The sequence below is a fragment of the Brachycentrus maculatus genome, unplaced genomic scaffold (assembly GCF_059751285.1).
Source record: "Brachycentrus maculatus isolate JH-2025_06_01 unplaced genomic scaffold, ASM5975128v1 h1tg000990l, whole genome shotgun sequence".
NCBI lineage: Eukaryota > Metazoa > Arthropoda > Insecta > Trichoptera > Brachycentridae > Brachycentrus > Brachycentrus maculatus.
Genome location: NW_028281708.1, coordinates 1 through 20350, shown reverse-complemented (window position 1 = coordinate 20350; position 20350 = coordinate 1). Strand labels below are relative to the sequence as shown.

At 31.9% G+C, this 20350-nt stretch overlaps 2 protein-coding genes across 2 annotated transcripts in view; one reads left to right on the top strand and one right to left on the bottom strand.

Moving 5' to 3' along the window:
• Positions 1-15025, top strand: part of LOC148299704 (A disintegrin and metalloproteinase with thrombospondin motifs 1-like) — a 45602-nt gene extending 30577 nt beyond the window's left edge. Inside the window, exons 14-17 of the mRNA XM_088275785.1 lie at positions 7353-7594; positions 8796-8909; positions 11023-11143; positions 12923-15025. Of these exons, the coding sequence (XP_088131911.1) occupies positions 7353-7594; positions 8796-8909; positions 11023-11143; positions 12923-13180 (735 nt within the window). The 3' untranslated portion in view covers positions 13181-15025. The remainder of the gene's footprint in view (positions 1-7352; positions 7595-8795; positions 8910-11022; positions 11144-12922) is intronic.
• Positions 15026-16737: 1712 nt separating this feature from the next.
• On the bottom strand, positions 16738-20261 carry LOC148299703 (E3 ubiquitin-protein ligase SH3RF3-like; the record flags this gene model as incomplete). Its single annotated transcript, XM_088275787.1, has 3 exons — positions 16738-17894; positions 18865-18991; positions 19961-20261. Coding segments are annotated over 3 exons (597 nt in total), but the record flags the coding sequence as incomplete, so codon positions are not given.
• Between the last annotated feature and the right edge of the window lie 89 nt (positions 20262-20350).

Genomic DNA, 20350 nt, shown 5'->3' with positions numbered 1-20350 from the left:
ATGTAATATTTATTTAATATTACCCTGGACTGGTTCCTGAAGCGCAAGTGATCACCTTGCCTTCATGTAAGTAATGATCAAGATTACACTGCGTCGATTCGATGCAGTGCCCTATGCACCATTGGGCGCGGATAAGGGTTATAAGTAATAATAAGTGTAAATAAATGTATATATATATACATATATAAATATACATATATATATATATATATATATATATATATATATATATATATATATATATATATATATATATATATATATATATATATATAGATATATATACACTATATATATATATATATATATATATATATATATATATATATATATATATATATATATATATATATATATATATATATAAAACGATGTTATAAGCACTCCATTGTATAGAATCATTATTCTCTTGATTGTCAAATACATGAAGGAAAGATGACCAACCCTGCGCTTATAAATATAAAAGATTTTTCACTCTAGTAGTTCTTTATTATTTATATATTTTTCCGGACTGGTACCGGAAGTGCAGAAATGATCACCTTGCCTTCGCGCGATTATCGATAAAGATAAAACTTCATCACAATGATACCATGTGCCATTGGGTGCAGATAAGGGTTTTTGGCAATTGACATATCTTACATTTACGTGTTTATCAATTTAAGGAATATGGTTGCTAATTATGAGTACAGCGTGTAATGAATCAGGCGACTTAATGATGACTTCATCTCATTTTAACGTATCATTTTCGTCCTTGTTTTATTTTTTTCATAAATAAACAACTTTCTTCGTAAATTATAACTTTGTCAAAGTTTGCGAAGATATTTACTGTATTGGAAAACGATACATTTCGCGTATAAAACGCCGAAACATTATATTAGAATTATTCGTATGGCATCGATTGAAGTGTCTCCAGATAAGTGAGAGTTAAGCTAAGGGATTTGAGGTTAAGTATTCCCATGAAAGTGATACTATCAGCTCGTGACGTATGAAGTTGGTTTAATCGTTCATTTAAGGATGTACTCACATTTCGAGGCTGCAATGTTCAATCAGTGTAAGTCATAAAAAAAACGGTACTTTTCTTTCAGACGATGAAAACGATTAGTTGTCATTTTTTGTGTAACTACAGTATAACCTCTCTCATCCGTCACTCCGTTTAATTCGACTATACACTAACTGACTACAACTGGCTTTTTTCCCAAGAATATATGGTGAATCATAGAGTAAGCAAAAGAAGGATGAAAGTAGACTGCAGTCAAAATGCAATCCATCAGACAGTATTCATGAATCTGGGTCTCCACTGTTATTATTTTACAATTTGACATCTCAAAATACATGAAGAAGAATACGTAAAGTGATAACCAGCCGTTGACAGCTCATAAGCCCAGTAAATACCCGGACTTCCATATTCTTCTTCGTCTGTGTTGAAATGTCAAAATGTTCATTATTTTTCGATAAAACCTATGTGTTGAAAAATGTATTAACATATTTGTCACGGGATGAACATATTTTGTTAAACTTTATAAAATTGAACAGCTTTGTTTTAACCACTTTTTTATTATTAGTTCACTTTAACCTACCAGTTTCGACAAGAACCTTGTGCAGTGTAAATGTAAAATACATTTAGGATTTTTACGGAGTGTGTGGTAAGTGTTTGGTAAGGGAATGTAATTAATTATGAGTATTTTCATGTTTTTAATGTTTTAGAATTTAAAAAACCCTGATAATGACAAAGTTCTTGTCGAAACCGGTAGGTTTAAGTTTACTAATAATAATAAAAAGTGGTTAAAACAAAGTTGTTTGATTTTATAAAGTTTATAAAATGTGCCACAAAGTATCTGCAAAAAAACATTCAAGAAAACATATTTTGTTAATTATAAATTTGTTTGTTCAGTCTTTTGGACTTGCACCGATTGGTCACTGAACCCTCCATTAATCGATCCTATAAAATTGCTAACCTACATGTAAGAAATTCACGTCCACCAAGGATAGGGATATTAATAAAGTTTATGTTTTCATTATGCGATATAAATTTATTTTGGTATTTAATAGCCGCTATAAAGCGTTAAAATCTTATAATGCCTAGATACGACACCGAATATAGCCGTTCTAATAATAAATACTTGGGGGGTTGGTACCCTAAAGTAACGAAACTTAGTAAAAGGCTACAGAGAGCTTTAACTGTGTCTACTAGACCCAATACAGTTTACTGTGTACCTTTTTATGTCAATGACGCCAAGTTAAATGTAACCTAAAATTAAAAACAAATAAAACTTTACTTTTTATGGCTAAAAAAATATGTTATTAAATAAAAAGGCTTCTTTTAATTATCACTGATTTTGATTGATACAAGTGACGTTAGATGTGTATTTATTTGCGTCTCGTAGATATGTCTAAAACAGGGGATTTCTATATATTTAATATAACAGGTAATGTCGTTAGAATATAGAAACTAACTATCCAAAATAGGTGCAAAAAATACAATATGCATCAACCAATGTAACTTAGAAAAAATCAATTTAATCAACTTATAACTACTTAGACAATACTACAATAGAGCAGAGTTAAGCGTTTGTTTATTTTTATTATTATTGTTGTTGTTTTCATTTTATTACAAATGTATTGCTTCACAATTTTGTCTGGGAGGAAAATTACGGTCAGTGAAATATCTCGTATTTAAAGATTTCCCTTTTTAGTGTTCAATAAACCTCCGCTGCCTATGCCAACTGAATAACTAAAGAAAGACCATTGATTTCAGCTTTAAACCTGAAAAGATTTGTATATCGAAGTCCCGTTTATGAAGATAAATATCGCTAAAATCAAAGAAAATGTTTCAAGGCTGAATTTCTGTTTACTATTCCGTTCAATTACTTCGAAATAAATTCTACGGTGTTTTACTTATCCCTACAAAATTAAAGCAAAGCCTTAATTTATTTAAGAAAAAAAATCTTTTCTATTAAGCAGTTTTATAATTATTATGATAGATAATTTTAAAGACACTGCAATCAGCTAATATTAGCTTTTTAAATACAACAATCGTGTTAAATAAAGTTAAAATGTTTTTTGAAAATAAGAAACTAATTGAAACTAAGGTTTTTCTTCACAACATTTAAAGTGTGTCCATGGTTTTCTCCACTTTGAAGTTATTTTTGAATTTTTTGACATCTCAACATACATGAAGAAGAATATAGATCAGGCGTTTTCCAGTGTGTAAAAATAATCCAGGGTTTGGATCTTACATGCTAATAAAAGGGTCTCTACTTAATAAAAGCTTTCTAAATCCAACATAGATGGCTGTTGTGAGCTCATATGTACGGTGTCATGAGATTGATAATATATCTAGAAGTTCCAAAAATTTAGGAGGTGTGGTAGAATGGTAAATGTGTCACGTGTGTAAAGTGATCACTCAACTAGCCTATGAAAGGTCATAAGCCCTGTAAATACCCAGATGTCCATATTCTTCTTCATCTTTATTGTCAAAAAAGTTATTTTTTGTATAAATAGGAGAGATAAAAGTAAAACTAAAATTCCTTTGAATCGAATAAAACTGATATTAATTTAGATGTAACTTTGTTTTAAAATCACTATAAAATGGAAAATCACAAAGTTGGAGCTTCAAATGTAAATTATAAAACTGATTACATAAGTATATATATATATATATATATATATATATATATATATATATATATATATATATATATATATATATATATATATATATATATATATATATATATATATATATATATATACATACATATATATATATATACAGATATATATATATATATATATATATATATACAGATATATATATATATATATATATATATTTATATATATTTATATATATATCTATATATATATTTATATATATATATATATATATATATATATATATATATATATATATATATATATACATACATATATATATATATACAGATATATATATATATATATATATACAGATATATATATATATATATATATATATATATATATTTATATATATTTATATATATATCTATATATATATTTATAATATATATATATATATATATATATATATATATATATATATATATATATATATATATATATATATATATATATATATATATATATATATATATATATATATATATATATATATATATATATATACACATATATATATAATATATAAATTTATAAAAGCCATTTTATAGCAAATATTCAATGTACCGGCTTGCCAGTTGTACGAGTCTTTATGTGAAAATATTTTATAATTTTATCAGGAGATGAGTATCGATTCAATTGATTTCAAAACAGCTTTTGAAAGGTCGATGCTAGCTAAAAGATGATATTTCATCTACAATTGAAAGAAATTGTGATCAAAGAATTAATAATTTTCTCTTAGAAAACTAAGAGGTTTTTGTAGGGCAAATCAATTAGTTAATGAACAGCAAGACGTGGAACGATTCCAATAATATGTAATTTAAGATACTGAAACACTTAGAAGCTAGTAGAAAATTATTTGATACCGGTGTGTAAACTAGATCTTAAATTATATAAAGGCAAGGGGATTATTTTTGCGCTACAGATTCTTGATTGACATCTCAATAGAGATGAGGAATAATTTGAAAGTTTGAGTATTTACATGGCTACCAACCTGACAAAGATTGGTTCAATTAATGAATTTTTGAACATTCTAACCTTGATTGACAAACACACTACTCAAATTTCGGAACTTGTATACATGTATGTACTTAAATTGACACATTATTTCATATTTAAGTTCTAAGCACCATCTAAGGTTGAGTTGAAATAATGAAACGTATTTAAGATTTTTTCCGAATTATTTTACACACTAAGACGTTTTACATTTTACATATATATATATATATATATATATATATATATATATATATATATATATATATATATATATATATATATATATATATATATATATATATATATATATATATATATAAATATATATTTTTTTTTTTTTTTGCGATTTCCGAAATTCAAGTATCGTGGCTGTCTATCATGGATAGAATAGTAAATGTTATACGTGTGTAATCAAGAGATCACTTAAACCAGACTATGATAGATCGTAAGTCCTGTAAATATGCAGACTTACACATTCTTTGTCATCTTTCTTTAACAATGATTGAAGAAAACACTTGTTTTTACCACTTGAGTTAAAAACAACAAAACTCAAGTGGTAAAAAACAAGTGTTTTCTTTAATCATTGTAACACGTCTTACCACAAAGTTTATGCCGAAACAATTTATAAATAATATATTTTCTATAAATTTCAATATAAATATCTACCGAGATGAGAAACCCTAATTTGTGTACAAAGGTTTGTTTTAAACGTACTTATTAAAATAACACACGCACATATGTATATAAAAAAAAAATAAAAAAAAAAAATATATATATATATATATAAATATATATATATATATATATATATATATATATATATATATATATATATATATATATATATATATATATATATATATATATATATATATTTATATATATATATATATATATATATATATATATATATATATATATATATATATATATATATATATATATATATATATATATATATATATATAGTACGTAAGCGTATATTCTTTCAAAGGTTATTTATTCGTTTCATTACGATCCCAAATAGTGATGGTACTTACAACTTAGAACGTCTCTTAAATACAAGTTAATTATCTACTGTAAAGGTTTCTTAGAATCGTCTGTCGAAACAAACTTTCTTTTTCTTCTAATCTATTACACTTTTATCGCAATATGACACGTAAATCTTTCTGTTTTCGAGTTGGTATAAGTATAAGAGAACGAAAAACAAAGAAAATATTTCGAAATTAAATTGCTTTATGACTGTAATAAATTAGTTTTTAAATGTGTGGTATGGCGGTAAACGTTTCTTTTATGACAATGTTATGACATGTTTATCAATTATTTAAAAAATTATAGTATATTACTGTAATTTTGCTACATGAAGTAAACTGAATCAATAATCGAGGTCCATTTATTAAATTGGCCTTGTTGTGTCTATAACATTGACTTTTGTCTAGCCTCATACCAGTCTGATGATGTCGGTTACGACGAAACCCGGTTGCTGGTCAAAAAAAATCATGTGGAAAAAATACATAGTTTTTACAACATTTTGAGTGTGTCCAAATACTTGTTTACAAAATCTGGATTATCTCCAATTACAGGAGTTATTTTCATATTATTTTTTGACATTATAATCCAGGATTTGGACCTCACATACTAATAAAAGAGTTTCTGCTCAATAAAAAAGCTTCTTTCCACCTCACCAATAGATGTCTCTAGTGAAGTTCTGGTGATTCAAGAATAATGTTTCAAAATTGGTTCATATATAAAGAACTTCCAAGAATTCGAGTAGTGTGGTTGTCAATAATGGGTAGAATTAGTGAATGTTACACGTGTGTAAAGTCATCACTTAAACCAGCCTATGACGTTCGTCAGCCCCGTAAATAGCCAGACTTCCATATTCTTCCTTTCATCTTTGATGAGATATAAAAAAATAACGTTTTTATTTTAATCTATAAATTGGCCTTGTTTCTTTTAATGCGAGTTAGTTTATAATTTACCGTTCTTATTATGTCCAAGATTTATAACCAATAAGTGGATTTTCGTTTCTTTTAGATATAATCACGTATATATTTTAATCTGTGCGGGGAACAGGAGGGATAATCTATAGTGGGCAATCAGAACTTCTCAGCATTTGCTCATTGCTGATTGAAAACCACGTAAAACTCCTCAGGAGAAGCTGGACAGTTGACTGTCGTCAGCAGGCCTTCCGTTCTACTAGAAGAGGGTTCGGCATTTTGTATCCTGAAAATTGCACTACATCATATTAACGCAGTGTTATCTTGATCGTTAGCACATGAAGGAGAGGTGAACAGCCCACCGTTTCAGGTACTAGTCCAGGGTAATATTGAATAAATATTAGCGTGAAAAAATCACTTATAATTGACCCCCCCCTCTGGGAGTCGAACCCGGGACCTTCATTACGGTAGACCAGCGTGCTGACCATTTCACTACGGAGGCAGAAAAATAAGTAAATATTTAAGAAATAGTGGTATTTACCAAGTAAAACTTCTTTTTTGACACCTCAACATAGATGAAGAAGAATATGGAAGTCTGGGCATTTTAGAACATTTAGATTTGGTTACATTCGAAATGTTGTAAAACTTAAATTGTTTGAAAAGACAGATTGGTCTGGCGTTCTATTATTTCTGCCTATCGCTGACGAAAGACTGCGTTATGGTGAAGTTAATTAGTTTTAAAAAAATCTCCAGATATCCACGCCTCCGGATGAGCTAGGCGCCATGGAGGCCACCGTCTCGGCCAACTACACGCTGAGCGGCACGGAACAGGGCCGCTATCGCTGGGGGCACGCGGGGGCTTGCAGGGGCTGCGCGCCGCACGAGCCCCGCGAGCCCCCCGCGTGCGTGGACACCAAGCGCGGCAACCGGACCGTGCACAGCAGCATGTGCGCCAGGAGCGAGAGGCCCGACCAATCGGAGCTGTGCAACCTGACGTAAGGGGCTTGCTTCATTCAAATAATTAAGTATCAATACACAAGTTCAGTCTAACTCGATTATAACGAGGGTGAAGGGACTGACTGAATTTTTAATCGTTACTCATTTCAAAAATATATTTTTTAAACATACAAATCACGTGAATTATGGTATCTAGAATTGTCATACAATATGTCCCAGTCGAAAAAAAATCACACAATTCACCCATTACACACATTTTTTTATTTCAATCCAGTTTTCCTATAAAAGTTGGAAAATCCTATGCTTTTTTGAGTACAAAACCATTGTAGCAGTTTCATAAAAAATCGTACGTGAATAAATGTTTGGAAAAAATCATTAACCAAACGAATTTCAACGAATGTTTCCTCGTTTTATCCGAGATAACCGTAACCGTAATTCTCGCTATATCCGTAATAACCGAGTTCGACTGTGTTTATTTTATCACACAATTATTTAGAATTTTATTTTTATTCATTCTTATCAGACACTGGATTATTCACCCTAAAGGCGTTTGTGCACTACACGGAATTTTGCCGTCTGGCACTTCAGTTGGCGTTTTAAAACGATGATTGGCTTGGATTGGCTTGTGCTTTTGTGCATCTTTTTCGGATTGGTGCTCTTGATAGGTGCGTAAACACGTTGCACGTAAATTCGATCACGCTAAACTGTCGTAGTCGCTTTATTTTCAAAACCGGTCTGCCGGACGGTGAAATCCCGTGCAGTGCACAAGCGGCTTAAAAATGATTCAGCAATACAATATGTACGAGAATCTCTTAAATCGTTTTTTTATTCTATTTCTACTGCTATTGGTGTGTGTATTTAAAATTTTGTTTCTATTATACTTTTTAATTTACACTTTTTCCTTATACTTTTTTTTATTTCTCTTCCTTTTCGGGTCTGTATGTCGTTATTTTATATTTTAAGCACATTTCTAGGTTCTCATCAATACGATTTCTCGTATTGCTTTTAATAGGGTGTATGCTTCAAAAGGATTGTTCGCATAAACACGTAGGGTTGAAGCCGCACTCAAAAGGTCAAAGAGCCGTACCTACACGGCTCCCGAGCCTATGAACTAGATAATCTGTAGACTAGATGATGTCCGAATGATTGATAATAATGACGATTTATACTTCAATACAAAAATGTTTAAAAATACCACCTAGGAAATTTGAAGAATGACTTGCTGTTTTTTTTCCCCAGATGTTCCTTCCATTGGGTACCCGGTCCGTGGGAGTACTGTACTGCCACCTGTGGGACGGACGGAATATCTCACCGACAAGTGTATTGCGTTCCGCTAGCTGTCACCGATGAAACGTGAGTTATTTAAAATCGATTAGATTATTCGTTAGACTCTGCGATTAATTGAGAGACTGTAATTTATTTATTCAATTCATCACATATATATGATTTCAAATTACAATAATGTGACCTCACTGACTTTTCCCGTGCCGAGGGCGCATTTTGCTTTATTTATTTATATAATTATAACGATAGAAAATTTTATTTGTGTAATCAAGTACGACATGACCGAATGATACGATCTATTTCAGATGTACCCACTTCCACTATCCATTTATAAATAGCTCTTTTGTATTTTAAAGACAAATTTTGTACGGATAATGAAAGCAGGTTGCACAATAATCAAAGTTCTTTTGATCAAAAGAGATAGGTATGTGTTAGATTTTGTTTGATATGTTTCTATGTTTTGGATCTTGTAGTTCTAAGTACGTAACTATAAAGTGTTACAAATGTGATTTGTTTGGTTTGCTGGGCGGAACTTTATTGTGTTGTGAGAGTAATTCTTGAATGCATATCTCTCCTCAACAACGTCATATATAAAAAATCGTCAATTTTCAGTTGTGCATGTTTTTGGAATGCTCAGAAAATGTACTATATCTCAGCAAAAGCGGCATATTTTAAACTTAATATTTACCCTCTACAGGGCAGAAAGTGATTTTTTAAATTTTGAAAAAAAGGTATTGTTTAATCATTTTTTTAAATATCCTAAATTTTTTTCAAATGGAGAAAAAACCTTCAGGTTTTACCTAAAAAGATCTTTTGCACAGTAAAAAGTTCAATAAGTGGCTTGATATTTATTTTTAATACAATATATTTTTAAACTTTAAAAATGATCTGAAAAATCAAGTTTTTTTATATATGACATTGTAAGATAAAGAGTGAGTTGAAAGGAGTGAGCGATATGTAAGGATTGTCTTACTTGACTGTCATAAGTTGTACTTTGTTGGATATTTCCTCTTGGTAGTCCGTCTTGTAACATTAATAATTATTTTCAAAATTGATTATTGGTCAACAATAACACAATTATTTTTTGTAAATTAAAAGCATTGTGGTATGGTAATATAACACTTCTTATCATTCATCATTCACTTTGTGTGATACCACTTTAAAAAACACTAATTCGTGACTAACGGTTTCGGAATAATCATTCCATCATCACATTAAAATGAAATTGTTATGGTCTGACATTTAAACATTTAATTTTTCTTTAATAACACTATTTAACCACAACAGTCGAATTTTGGCAAGAAAATTTGCCAGTCCAATAAATTATTACCAATAAGTCAAAACAAATCTTCCCGAACACCACTCGGATAAGTCAATAAAAACAAATACATAAATATATTTGGCTCAGGTAAATCAATACCAAGAAGTCAGAATAAGATTTTCCCGAGCAGCACTCAGACTCATCATTATAATGCAAACTCCTTGCCTAAGTCGCATTCGGGCTAATCTGGGAATTGGTTAAAAATGCAACAACCCCAATCAATTATCCCATACTGTAGAATAGACTTACATGAAGAGAAGTAATTACAAAGCCTTTTGTATTTAGGATGTTATGTCGTTCACTCCTTTCAACCACGTCATATATAAAAAAACTTGATTTTTCAGGAGATCGTTTTCAAAGTTAAAGAATTTAATCGTCGAGTATGTATGAGGAGATGTATGAATGAAGAAGAGGCGAAGAATGTTTGCAAAGACAGAGTGGTGTAGCGTTCGATTCTCTCTGCCTACCCTTGCTGGGAAGCGTCGTGATGGTTAAAATGTATTGAAAATAAATATCAAGCCACTTATTAAACTTTTTACTGTGCAAGAGATCTTTTTAGGTAAAATTTGAATGTTTTTTATCCATTTGAAAAATTAGTACGTTTAAAAGAATAATTAAACAATACCTTTTCTTCAAAATGCAAAAACGTCACATTCTGCTCTGTAGCGGGTAAATATTAAGTTAAAAATATGCCTCTTTTGCTGGGATAAAGAACATTTTCTGGGGATTCCGAAAACATGCACAACTGAAAATTGTCAATTTTTGTTATATGACGTTGTTGAAAGGAGTGAGCGATGTATGGTTTTAAAGATGTAAGTTTTTTCAGTGACACAGATGAACAAATATTACTTGTATTTTTAGAGAAAAGATCTGGCGCTATATGGTAGGAGCCGACAAGTGCAGGGATGATATTCCGATTCGACAAAGGTCTTGCAATAGAGTCCTTTGCCCGGCTTACTGGGAAGAAGGACCATGGAGCAAGGTAATTTATTCAGGATATTTTTACTATATCCAAATATTTGGCATATCAGTCACATCCTTGGAGGACCTCTACTGGACTCCGAGAAAGTGAAGCTCCTACCGCCAAGACAGGTCGTGAGTTACGTGACTCATGTAGGTCTTGGCAGTGAGCTGTAATACAGAGGGAAGTCACAATAGACCTAATATGATCGCAGTGACATAAGGGATGCAAGATCCCTTGACCCCAAAAAAATAAAAAATAAATTGGCATAACGATGTAGATGATCAAATGATACAAGGAATGAATGCAAGGCTGAGATAATTGTTATCAATAAAATTAAAAAAATTATGTATAATTTGAAATCAAACACAGATTTTTTGAGTCTACTAAGTTGTATTTTATTGACGAAAACACAAAAAATTAATATTGTGACAATTGTTTCGCCTTGTTAGGGAATTATCAAACGATAATGAACGATAATGCTCTAACAAGACATTCGTGACAATTGTTTCGCCTTGTTAGGAAATTATCAAACGATAATGAATGATAATGCCCTAACAAGACATTCGTTTGATAATGCCCTAACAAGGCAAAACAATTGTCACAATATTAATTTTTTATGTGTTTTTGTTAATAAAATACAACTTAATAGACTCAAAAAATCTGTGTTTGATTTAAAATTAATACATAAATTAAAAGGAGTTCTACAAATTAAACGCCAAATCAATAAATAAAAATTAAGAAAGGTGTGTTGAGGTGGTTTGGGCATGTTAATTAAATGAGTGAAGAAAGAATAGTGAAACAAATTTGTGAGTTGAATGAAGTTGTTAAGTCATTGTTTGAGGGTGGTTTTTTCATCAACTCCGACCAATTATACTCGGACAATCTGCCGCCCAACTCTCAATATACTAATCACATTCGCTAACCCTTATCCTCACCCAATGGTGCATAGGGCACTGCTTCGTTTTGTCGCGACGTCATCTGGATATTGTGTTATATTACAAGGCAATCTATCTTGAAGACAATGTTATCACTCATGCGGACCAGTCCAGGGTTGTATTAAATAAATTTTAGAGTGTAAAATTACTAATATTTATTTTTACCCCCCCTGGGAAACGAACCTCCACCACGGAGGCAGACAAACAAATTTATGAGGCGAATGTGGTTGTTGACAATAGTAGAGGAAGACTGAGGAAAACTTGGCATGATCAAGTATTTTAAATATGTATTTGAAAAGGTGGTCAGGTAAGGAATCGGAATAATCTGCGGGTGTGTATGAAGATACGATTTCAAATTCAGTGGAACCTCTTATAATGAGCATCTGTCATAACGAGAAGAACAAATTGCGTAAAAGTTGCTCCTTTAACGAGTGACATTTCACATAACGAGAGAAAGGGCAAGTCACTTTTTTACGACATTCACTTGTGAGACGAGACTTCTGTGCCAGTGTTTCACTTAATGAGTAAGATTCTGGAAGGAAGTATGCTCGTTCTAATGTGCAAAGGCAAATAGCCGCAGTTAAAAATGGTATTTTTGAGATAAACAAGCTTACAGTTAACTTAAAAGGATGCTTTTTGCCAAAACATGTATAAAATAAATACAATTTAGCGGCTATTTGGATGATGAATATCTTGGTAAAGGAGAGAGATACAGCAAAATCTGTGATTGTATATGATAGAGGCCAGTTATAAGAATGCTTTGAGCCGTGTTACACCAAACAGCCGCAAATTGAGTTACGGCTAGTTGCCTCTACACATTAGCGTTATGAGTGATCCACTTGTAATTCATTTCTCATTTCAGTGCTCTTCATCCTGCGCCCCCGGTATATCGACCCGCCCGCTCCGCTGTCCCGCTGGGAAGGACGCGTGTGGCCCCCGTCCGGGGGCGCGCTGGCGCTCCTGCCGGGGGCAGTGCAACAGGGCGCCCCCCTGCCGCAGAGACCGCAGCCCCTACTGCGCCCTGCCGGCCCTGCTGCGCTACTGCCTTATACCCACCTTCCAGAAGTTCTGCTGCCACTCGTGCAGGGATTGGTTGCTGACGCACGCTAACGAGAATTAATCATGTAATTGTTAATATAAAATAAAACAAAAGTAATAATTTCTTCTTCTAACCCTTATCCGCACCCCAATGGTGCATAGGGCACTGCATCGTATAGAAGCAGTGTTATCTTGATCTTATCAAATACACGAAGGAAAGGTGATCAGCCTTCCGCTTCAGGTACCAGTCCAGGGTCATATTAAATAAATACAGTGAAACCTCTATCTGTCGTTCCTCGAATAATCCTTTTCCCGGATATGTCGTTTATTTCTTCTACCCCGAATTCGTTTCATACAAAAATAGATCGCATTCATCATTTGAATTATGCTACATATTTGATATAATTTGTCTGTTTTTTTTACATTCTTTTTAATTTTCTCAATTTGTTACATTCGACGACAATATTTCAACGTGTGGAACAGACTATCTAAAGCTTGTGTGATGGATACAGCAGAAGAAGTCTGAAGATCTTTGGGTTCTGTTCAACTTTGTATTTTTTTTTAATAAATACATTTATTTACATCTAAAACTTGTATTCTTAAAATTTCAACCTACCAATGTTTATGTAGATTGGGAGGACGGTATTTTTGCTCGATTGTATGTCCTTGTGTATTGACTTCTTTATTCCGCATTCATTGTTTTCCCGCATTCATAGTTTATTTCAATAGGTCCCTTTAAATACGGTAGATAAAGGTTTCACTGTAATTGTAAATACATAATAAAAACAAATGTAATAATTTACAATAATTTTTATATATTTTGTCCCGGGCAGACCACTAAAGAGATGGGTCGATAGCTGGGAATCGATATTGCAGGAGGCTAATCCCTCTTAAAAACAGGCCACAAGGTCTACAACAAGATGAAAAAGAAATTTGTCCACCTCTGTAGTGTAGTGGTCAGCAAGCTCGGCTACAGTGCAGGTCTCGGGTATGATTCCCAGGGGCAGAGGGGTTTAATAAATATAAGTGATTTTTCACTCGAACATTTATTTAATATTACCCTGGACTGGTGCCTGGAGTGGAGGGCTGATCACCTTTCATTTCTAACGATCAAGATAACACTGCGTTTATATGATGTAGTGCCCTAAGCACCATCGGTTGCGGATAAGGGTTTGAAGAAGAAGAATTCTGTAAATAAAAAAAAAAAAATAATAATTTTGGATAATTTACGGAACGGCTTTTTTGTAAAATACTACCTCAAGGGCGCTTTACTGATATTTAATTGGGGAAAAGATAGATTGTGAAAATAATCTAGGTACAGTCGATTCCACTTAATCGGGGCATCTTGGTTGAATGAGATAGTCGGTTAGTTGTGTCAGGAAAGCAAACAAAACTATGGATGACACTTGTTTTGAGGACCACGTTTTTGATTATGATGTGAGGTTGGTGCACAGAAAGAAATTAAAGAATGTACTTGGAGTAGTCTCCTTTATTGATATAAATATTAACTTAACGAAATACATGAATAAAAGAATGGCAATCAATTTATGAAAAGTGGAGGTAAAGAAGTGAAAATATAGTATATGCGACAGTTAAAATTAAATCTAGAATAAGTGTACGTTACCCCTGATAGTCCAAACGATTCCCTCAGATTTTCTTGTCCGAGGTTCGGACGTCAGATTTGTCCGGATTTGTTCGGCTGGGTGCGTTCGGACTTTTTCGGAATTGTTCGTATTTGTGCGGCTCGTCACGTGACACAACGGTGTAGCCGCCACAAAACCATGAAAGTAATATTTTTGGTCGTAGTGATGGCTGAAATGCTCATAGAGTACCAAAAATATGCTTTGACTAATATGGTCACAAAGCACATTTTTGGTACTCGGTGACCATTTCACCTGTGTGACCAGAATATTACATGAGCGATGAATTAACAGTAATTTATTTTGGGTAGTCGGGACAATACATAGTACTTCTCAAACGGACCACAATTAACACCATTTGTTCGCTTTTGTAGTGTAGTGATTAGCACCTTTGGGTAGAAGGTAGAGAAATGAAATAAACTATTGTATATTTTTTAAGTCAAAATTTATTTTGGTGATCTGAATGAAGTATTTTATGCAAAAAAAACTATATGATTTTATTAAAATTAAATATTAATAACAATGCAACAATGATGAACAAACTAAAAGAAGCATCCTATACAGGTGACTTAATAATATAACATAAATTTCAAATGATATGTTGACAATATTTTTGGTTTTGAACATAATATTATTAAAAATAATTCTAAGATTAATTAACATAAAATACTAAGAAATAAATAAACATTATTTTGATTTTAGCAAAATTATTTTTCAATAATTTGTAAAATTTCACTATGTACTACGAAAGGTTGGTAACATTTTTATTTTAGACTGTATGAATTATAAATTATTTTATATGAATATTTGGTTACATTTTCATAAAGAGATTAGTGTATTTAGATAGCAATATATTTTTTATGTCATTTTAACATTTTTGATATTTTAAAAAGTTAAAAACGAGTTGTATATTCTTAATAAAAGTAAATATTTCATAATTTGAATGCATAGAGAGTCATATTTGAGATTATAATTGTAAATCAGAAAGATAGATAAAAGCGCTCATTGTGTTGGATCATAACTGACTAGAACTAAGATGTGTAAGAGTAAGTAGCATTGTCTTGTATTAAAATGAACGTGAAATAAAATATCTATATAAATAATTATAAAAAATATAATAACTGACATTTATAACGCTTGTGAAAATAAATTACGACATTTCCAATTATCAACATTTTTTTCTCAAAAAATGTTAAAATTTTTATTTTATTAAAAATGATATTTTAGAAAAGTTTTTTTAAATGAATTGATATAATAATATCTGTATTTTTTACGTTAATACTTATTATAATTCTTACCGAAATATATGTAAAATGTAAAGTTTAAACATTTTGAATTCAACGTCAAATATTAGTTTTAAGCCGTATTGGAAGATAAACGTGATCCAGTTGTCATATTTAAGCAATTTTCTTCAAGATTTTGAATTTTTTAGACGAATCACTGCATAATATTATCTAATATTTACTACAATTCAACCGAATAAACCGTATCTCAATAAAATGTTTACGACTCACCTAATTTTGATAATAAATCCTTCCATACAGCTTAGAAAACTACAAAACATGTATTTACAGTATAGTTATAATATTTTATATTCGAGGTCTTATTAGTACATTTTTGGTATATTAATTTGTTATCATAAGATGAAATTTTGGTAGTTCTTATGTTAAAATATGAAACGTACAATTACGTGTAAACTTATCCTACGATATATAATTAGTATTGTCAACAATCATATAACCGATTAACAGCTTTCTGAAATGATTAATAAATAATGATGACTAAGAAAATAATAAAGATGATATGCAAATAAAACTATAAATCTTTTGTATACTAAACTACGCCACTGGCAAGTTGTAATCTTAATGAAATAAATTATGTAAAATGCACAAGGTTTTTATATTAAAATTATGCTTGAAAGATGTTACGATGGATATAAAATTTCATGAAAAATGTTGATGCCTCAGGGCACAAACATACTTATTACAATGAAGATCTCTTTTTATATATTTTTTTAATTTCTCAGTTATGTTGTTTTCCTTATTTATGTTTAATAATTGAAGAGTAAACATGACAACTTTATACTGTTTTTGGTATTATCGTTGAAATCTTATTATATTTTTTCAATGAAAAATTATAATTAGTATGTTTGTATGTTAAGGCATTCATTCATGTGTATAAAGAGTGGATTACAAGAGGCAAAATACTAACTTTTTAAGTAAGTAGTTAATTCCTTTAATAAGTGTTTCTGCATTTCATACCTGGTTCACACAATGCAATCATTGCTACTTTTCCATTATTTGATAAACAATTTGAAACATTCAAATCACACTGCATTCATTACAAATATTTTTAGGGTTGAAACCATGATAAAACATATTCTCCTTTAAATTTTGCGGCCACCCTGCAGGAAAATCGAAGCTTGGTAAACATTGGTGTAATTATTACGCTTACCTTTTTTGCTGTACAATTTAGCACCCTCAAGGAAGCTCCACAAGGATGGCCAAACCCTTGGTAAAAAAAATGTTTTTCAAAGGTTTTAAATAGTGTGATTAAAAATGTTCTCGTACTATCTTTATACTGCTGATGTGTACGAGCCTCAAAACGTTCAAACCAGGAGATGGTGGAATCGTATTAAATTATTGACAGGAGTTGAAATGCAAGAAATTAGGCTGTAATTGTGTATATTAGAACACTATAATAATGAATTATTGAGTTAAGAGTACGATTTAACATTTTTGTAATCCTAGATGTATAAAATTGTTAAAAAATGCTTCAAATTGTGTAAATTACGTACAAATTTCAACAATTAATTACAAATTATGCATAATTTTCCATTAAAGTGCACTGAAACATAATTATTTCCTCAAGCGTGCCTTACTCCGAGCGTGCATGAGCGAGTCCCTCAGCCCCGCCAGCATCCTTCTCGGTGGCCAGAGATATTTCACCCCGGACGGGTGTTTGGGCGTTCCCTACGAGGCGGATGGTCAGATCTTCTCCACGTAGTTCCCGGGGAAGGTGCCGAAGCGCCCGGTCCTCTGGCTGGAGCCCACGTACCAGCCGTCGTCGCACTTCTCCAGAACGTAGACGGTGTCGCCTTCCTGGAGTTCCAGCTCATCGGGGTTCTGCGGACGGTACTTGTACATCGCGCGGTATCTGAAAAATATACAATCCTGCCATAATGCCATTATTCAAAGCTGAGAATTTATCTTATTTTAACCACTTGATAGAAGAACTTTGGCGAGAAAATTCACTTCTGTAAGAATTCGTTACCAGCAAGTCGAAATAAGACTGCCCGAACACCGCTCGAGTTAGTCAATAAAAACCAATACATAAATATCTTAGGGTTATACAAATCAATACCGAGAATACAATATTCCCGAGCAGCACTCGGGTCAACTATCATCTACATCCTATGGTGCATAAAACACTGCATCACATTGACTTATAAAGTGTTATTTTGATTGTTATTTACATGAAGGCTAGGCTATTGAGATACCAGTCTAGAGTGAGATTAAATACACATTAAAGTATGGATAAATTATTTTTACCATCCTGGAAATTTAACTTGCGGCATTAAATATGGTAGCAAAAGTATGGAGGAGAAGACATACTTCATAGTAAGAAACGTATTACTGTAAAAATATATTTACATTGAAACAAATCATTAGTTTTCAACTTTTAAGTACGCCTCCGCAGTTTAATGAATAGCGTGTTTGGCTCACTGAAGTTTCCGGGTGATTTTTTTTTTAGTATTTGTATTTTTATGCACCATTGAGCACAGACGAGGCAAACATTTTGCACATGATGAGTTGAATTTTGACTGTATTTAATCTGCCTATATCCTGGCAAGTCCATGCTTTATTTCCATACATTACATTTGATATTAGTACTCCATTGTCTACTAGTAGTTTAGCATCCCGTCTTAGATTTAAGTGCACCATTAATTCAATTCCACTTTTTACCCTTCTATCAATATTTCTCTCAATCACATCATATTTAGAAATCAAACTTTACATAAAAAAATGCAATATCAGTTATTATAAAAGTAACAAGTATAAAAGCAAGCTGTCCTGTGCTGTAAAGTAGGCAAATAGCTCTAAAAACTGAGCAAATTGTAACTTACGGCACAGCTTCAGCATTGGTGTCTACGTACAGGGGTTCATGGTTGTTGAGGTTTATGGGCGACGGGTCGGAGGCTCTCGGGAGGGTGGCGCTTGCCGGACGTGCATGGTGGTTTGTAATTCCGTGACCTGGAAGAGTAAATATTGGAATTTTTGGGTAATATATCCAAGGATTAAACAAGGTTATTGGATTGAATTATACTTTTATTTACATCTATATGATATAATATGTGACGCGTTTTGTCTTCCTTAGACACTATCAAACACTCAATGTTTGATAATGTCTTCATATGGAGTTTTCAGTTACAATAAATAAATATAGAATATTGGAACCGTAAAGAATTTCTTCTAAGCAGACACCACCCAGATGTAAGCGCAGACACTACAGTAAATGCAACATACAAGTGGTGACTATGGGTTGACCACACACTGCATGCCATTCAATAGTTTACCATAAGACAATATGTTGATTACATAGTGATGTTGAAGTGTGCGTTGCTGTATGGAGATCCATATTTAAAAAATTAGAATAAATAATATGTTGTTAATAATATGATGTCGAAAAGATTAGCGTGTGTCAACTTTAATTAATATAAAAGCTATATTTACACTTTATAAATACTGACTGTATTTTTATTGAATATTAATATATAGGTACTGAACAACATAGGGTATATTTTAAAATCTAGATTTATTACATTATTAAAAAAAAATTAAACTTAACATTTTTATCTAAATATAATTTTAAAAAAAAATTAATGATATTATATTTGAGTAGTCCACTTACAAACCGCGTTTTGTTACAAAAATTAGTTTTTAGCCAATGCCGCCAATTGGTAGAAAATTTAAATATTAACATCCATATTTAACCAAATCTGCCAAAACTCGTTAAGTTAGGAATAAAATGTAATAGAAAAATCAATACTCTTGCAAAACTCGCTATATCGATTGACAGTTCACTTTAAAAAATCTCTCGATAAAGCTGAAATTGGTAGAAGATTTAATATTACACTTGTAAAATACTCTTGACTTCCATATTCTTCTGAAGAAGAGATCTTAGATGAATCTAAGTTGAGATGTCAAAATATTTCTACTCACTGGGCAGGGTTAGTGGTGCAGTGCTGCTGGGACTGTTGGAGAGTGCCGGGTTGTTGATCTGAGGGGTGTAATGATGAGCCCCGAGAGATGCAGCACCAGCTGCTCCTACTACGGAGTGTGCTGCAGGGGATGCCACCGGTTTTCCGCTGGCCAGGGATGGTGTCAGTTCTGAAGGAGATGAAGACAGAACTTGCTTAATGCGATGACTGACCAATTTCTGTAAATGTCTTTGCACTGTTCTGTGTCTGTCTGCTGTGCTGGTCAGGGTTGTGGAGCCGTCTGTGTACCGGCTACGTCTGAACTAACTAAATACTAATCCCTTTCACTGCCTACACCGGGGTACTTCTAGAAAATTTGGTGGTGGATTTACAAACTTGTTTTTATTTTGAT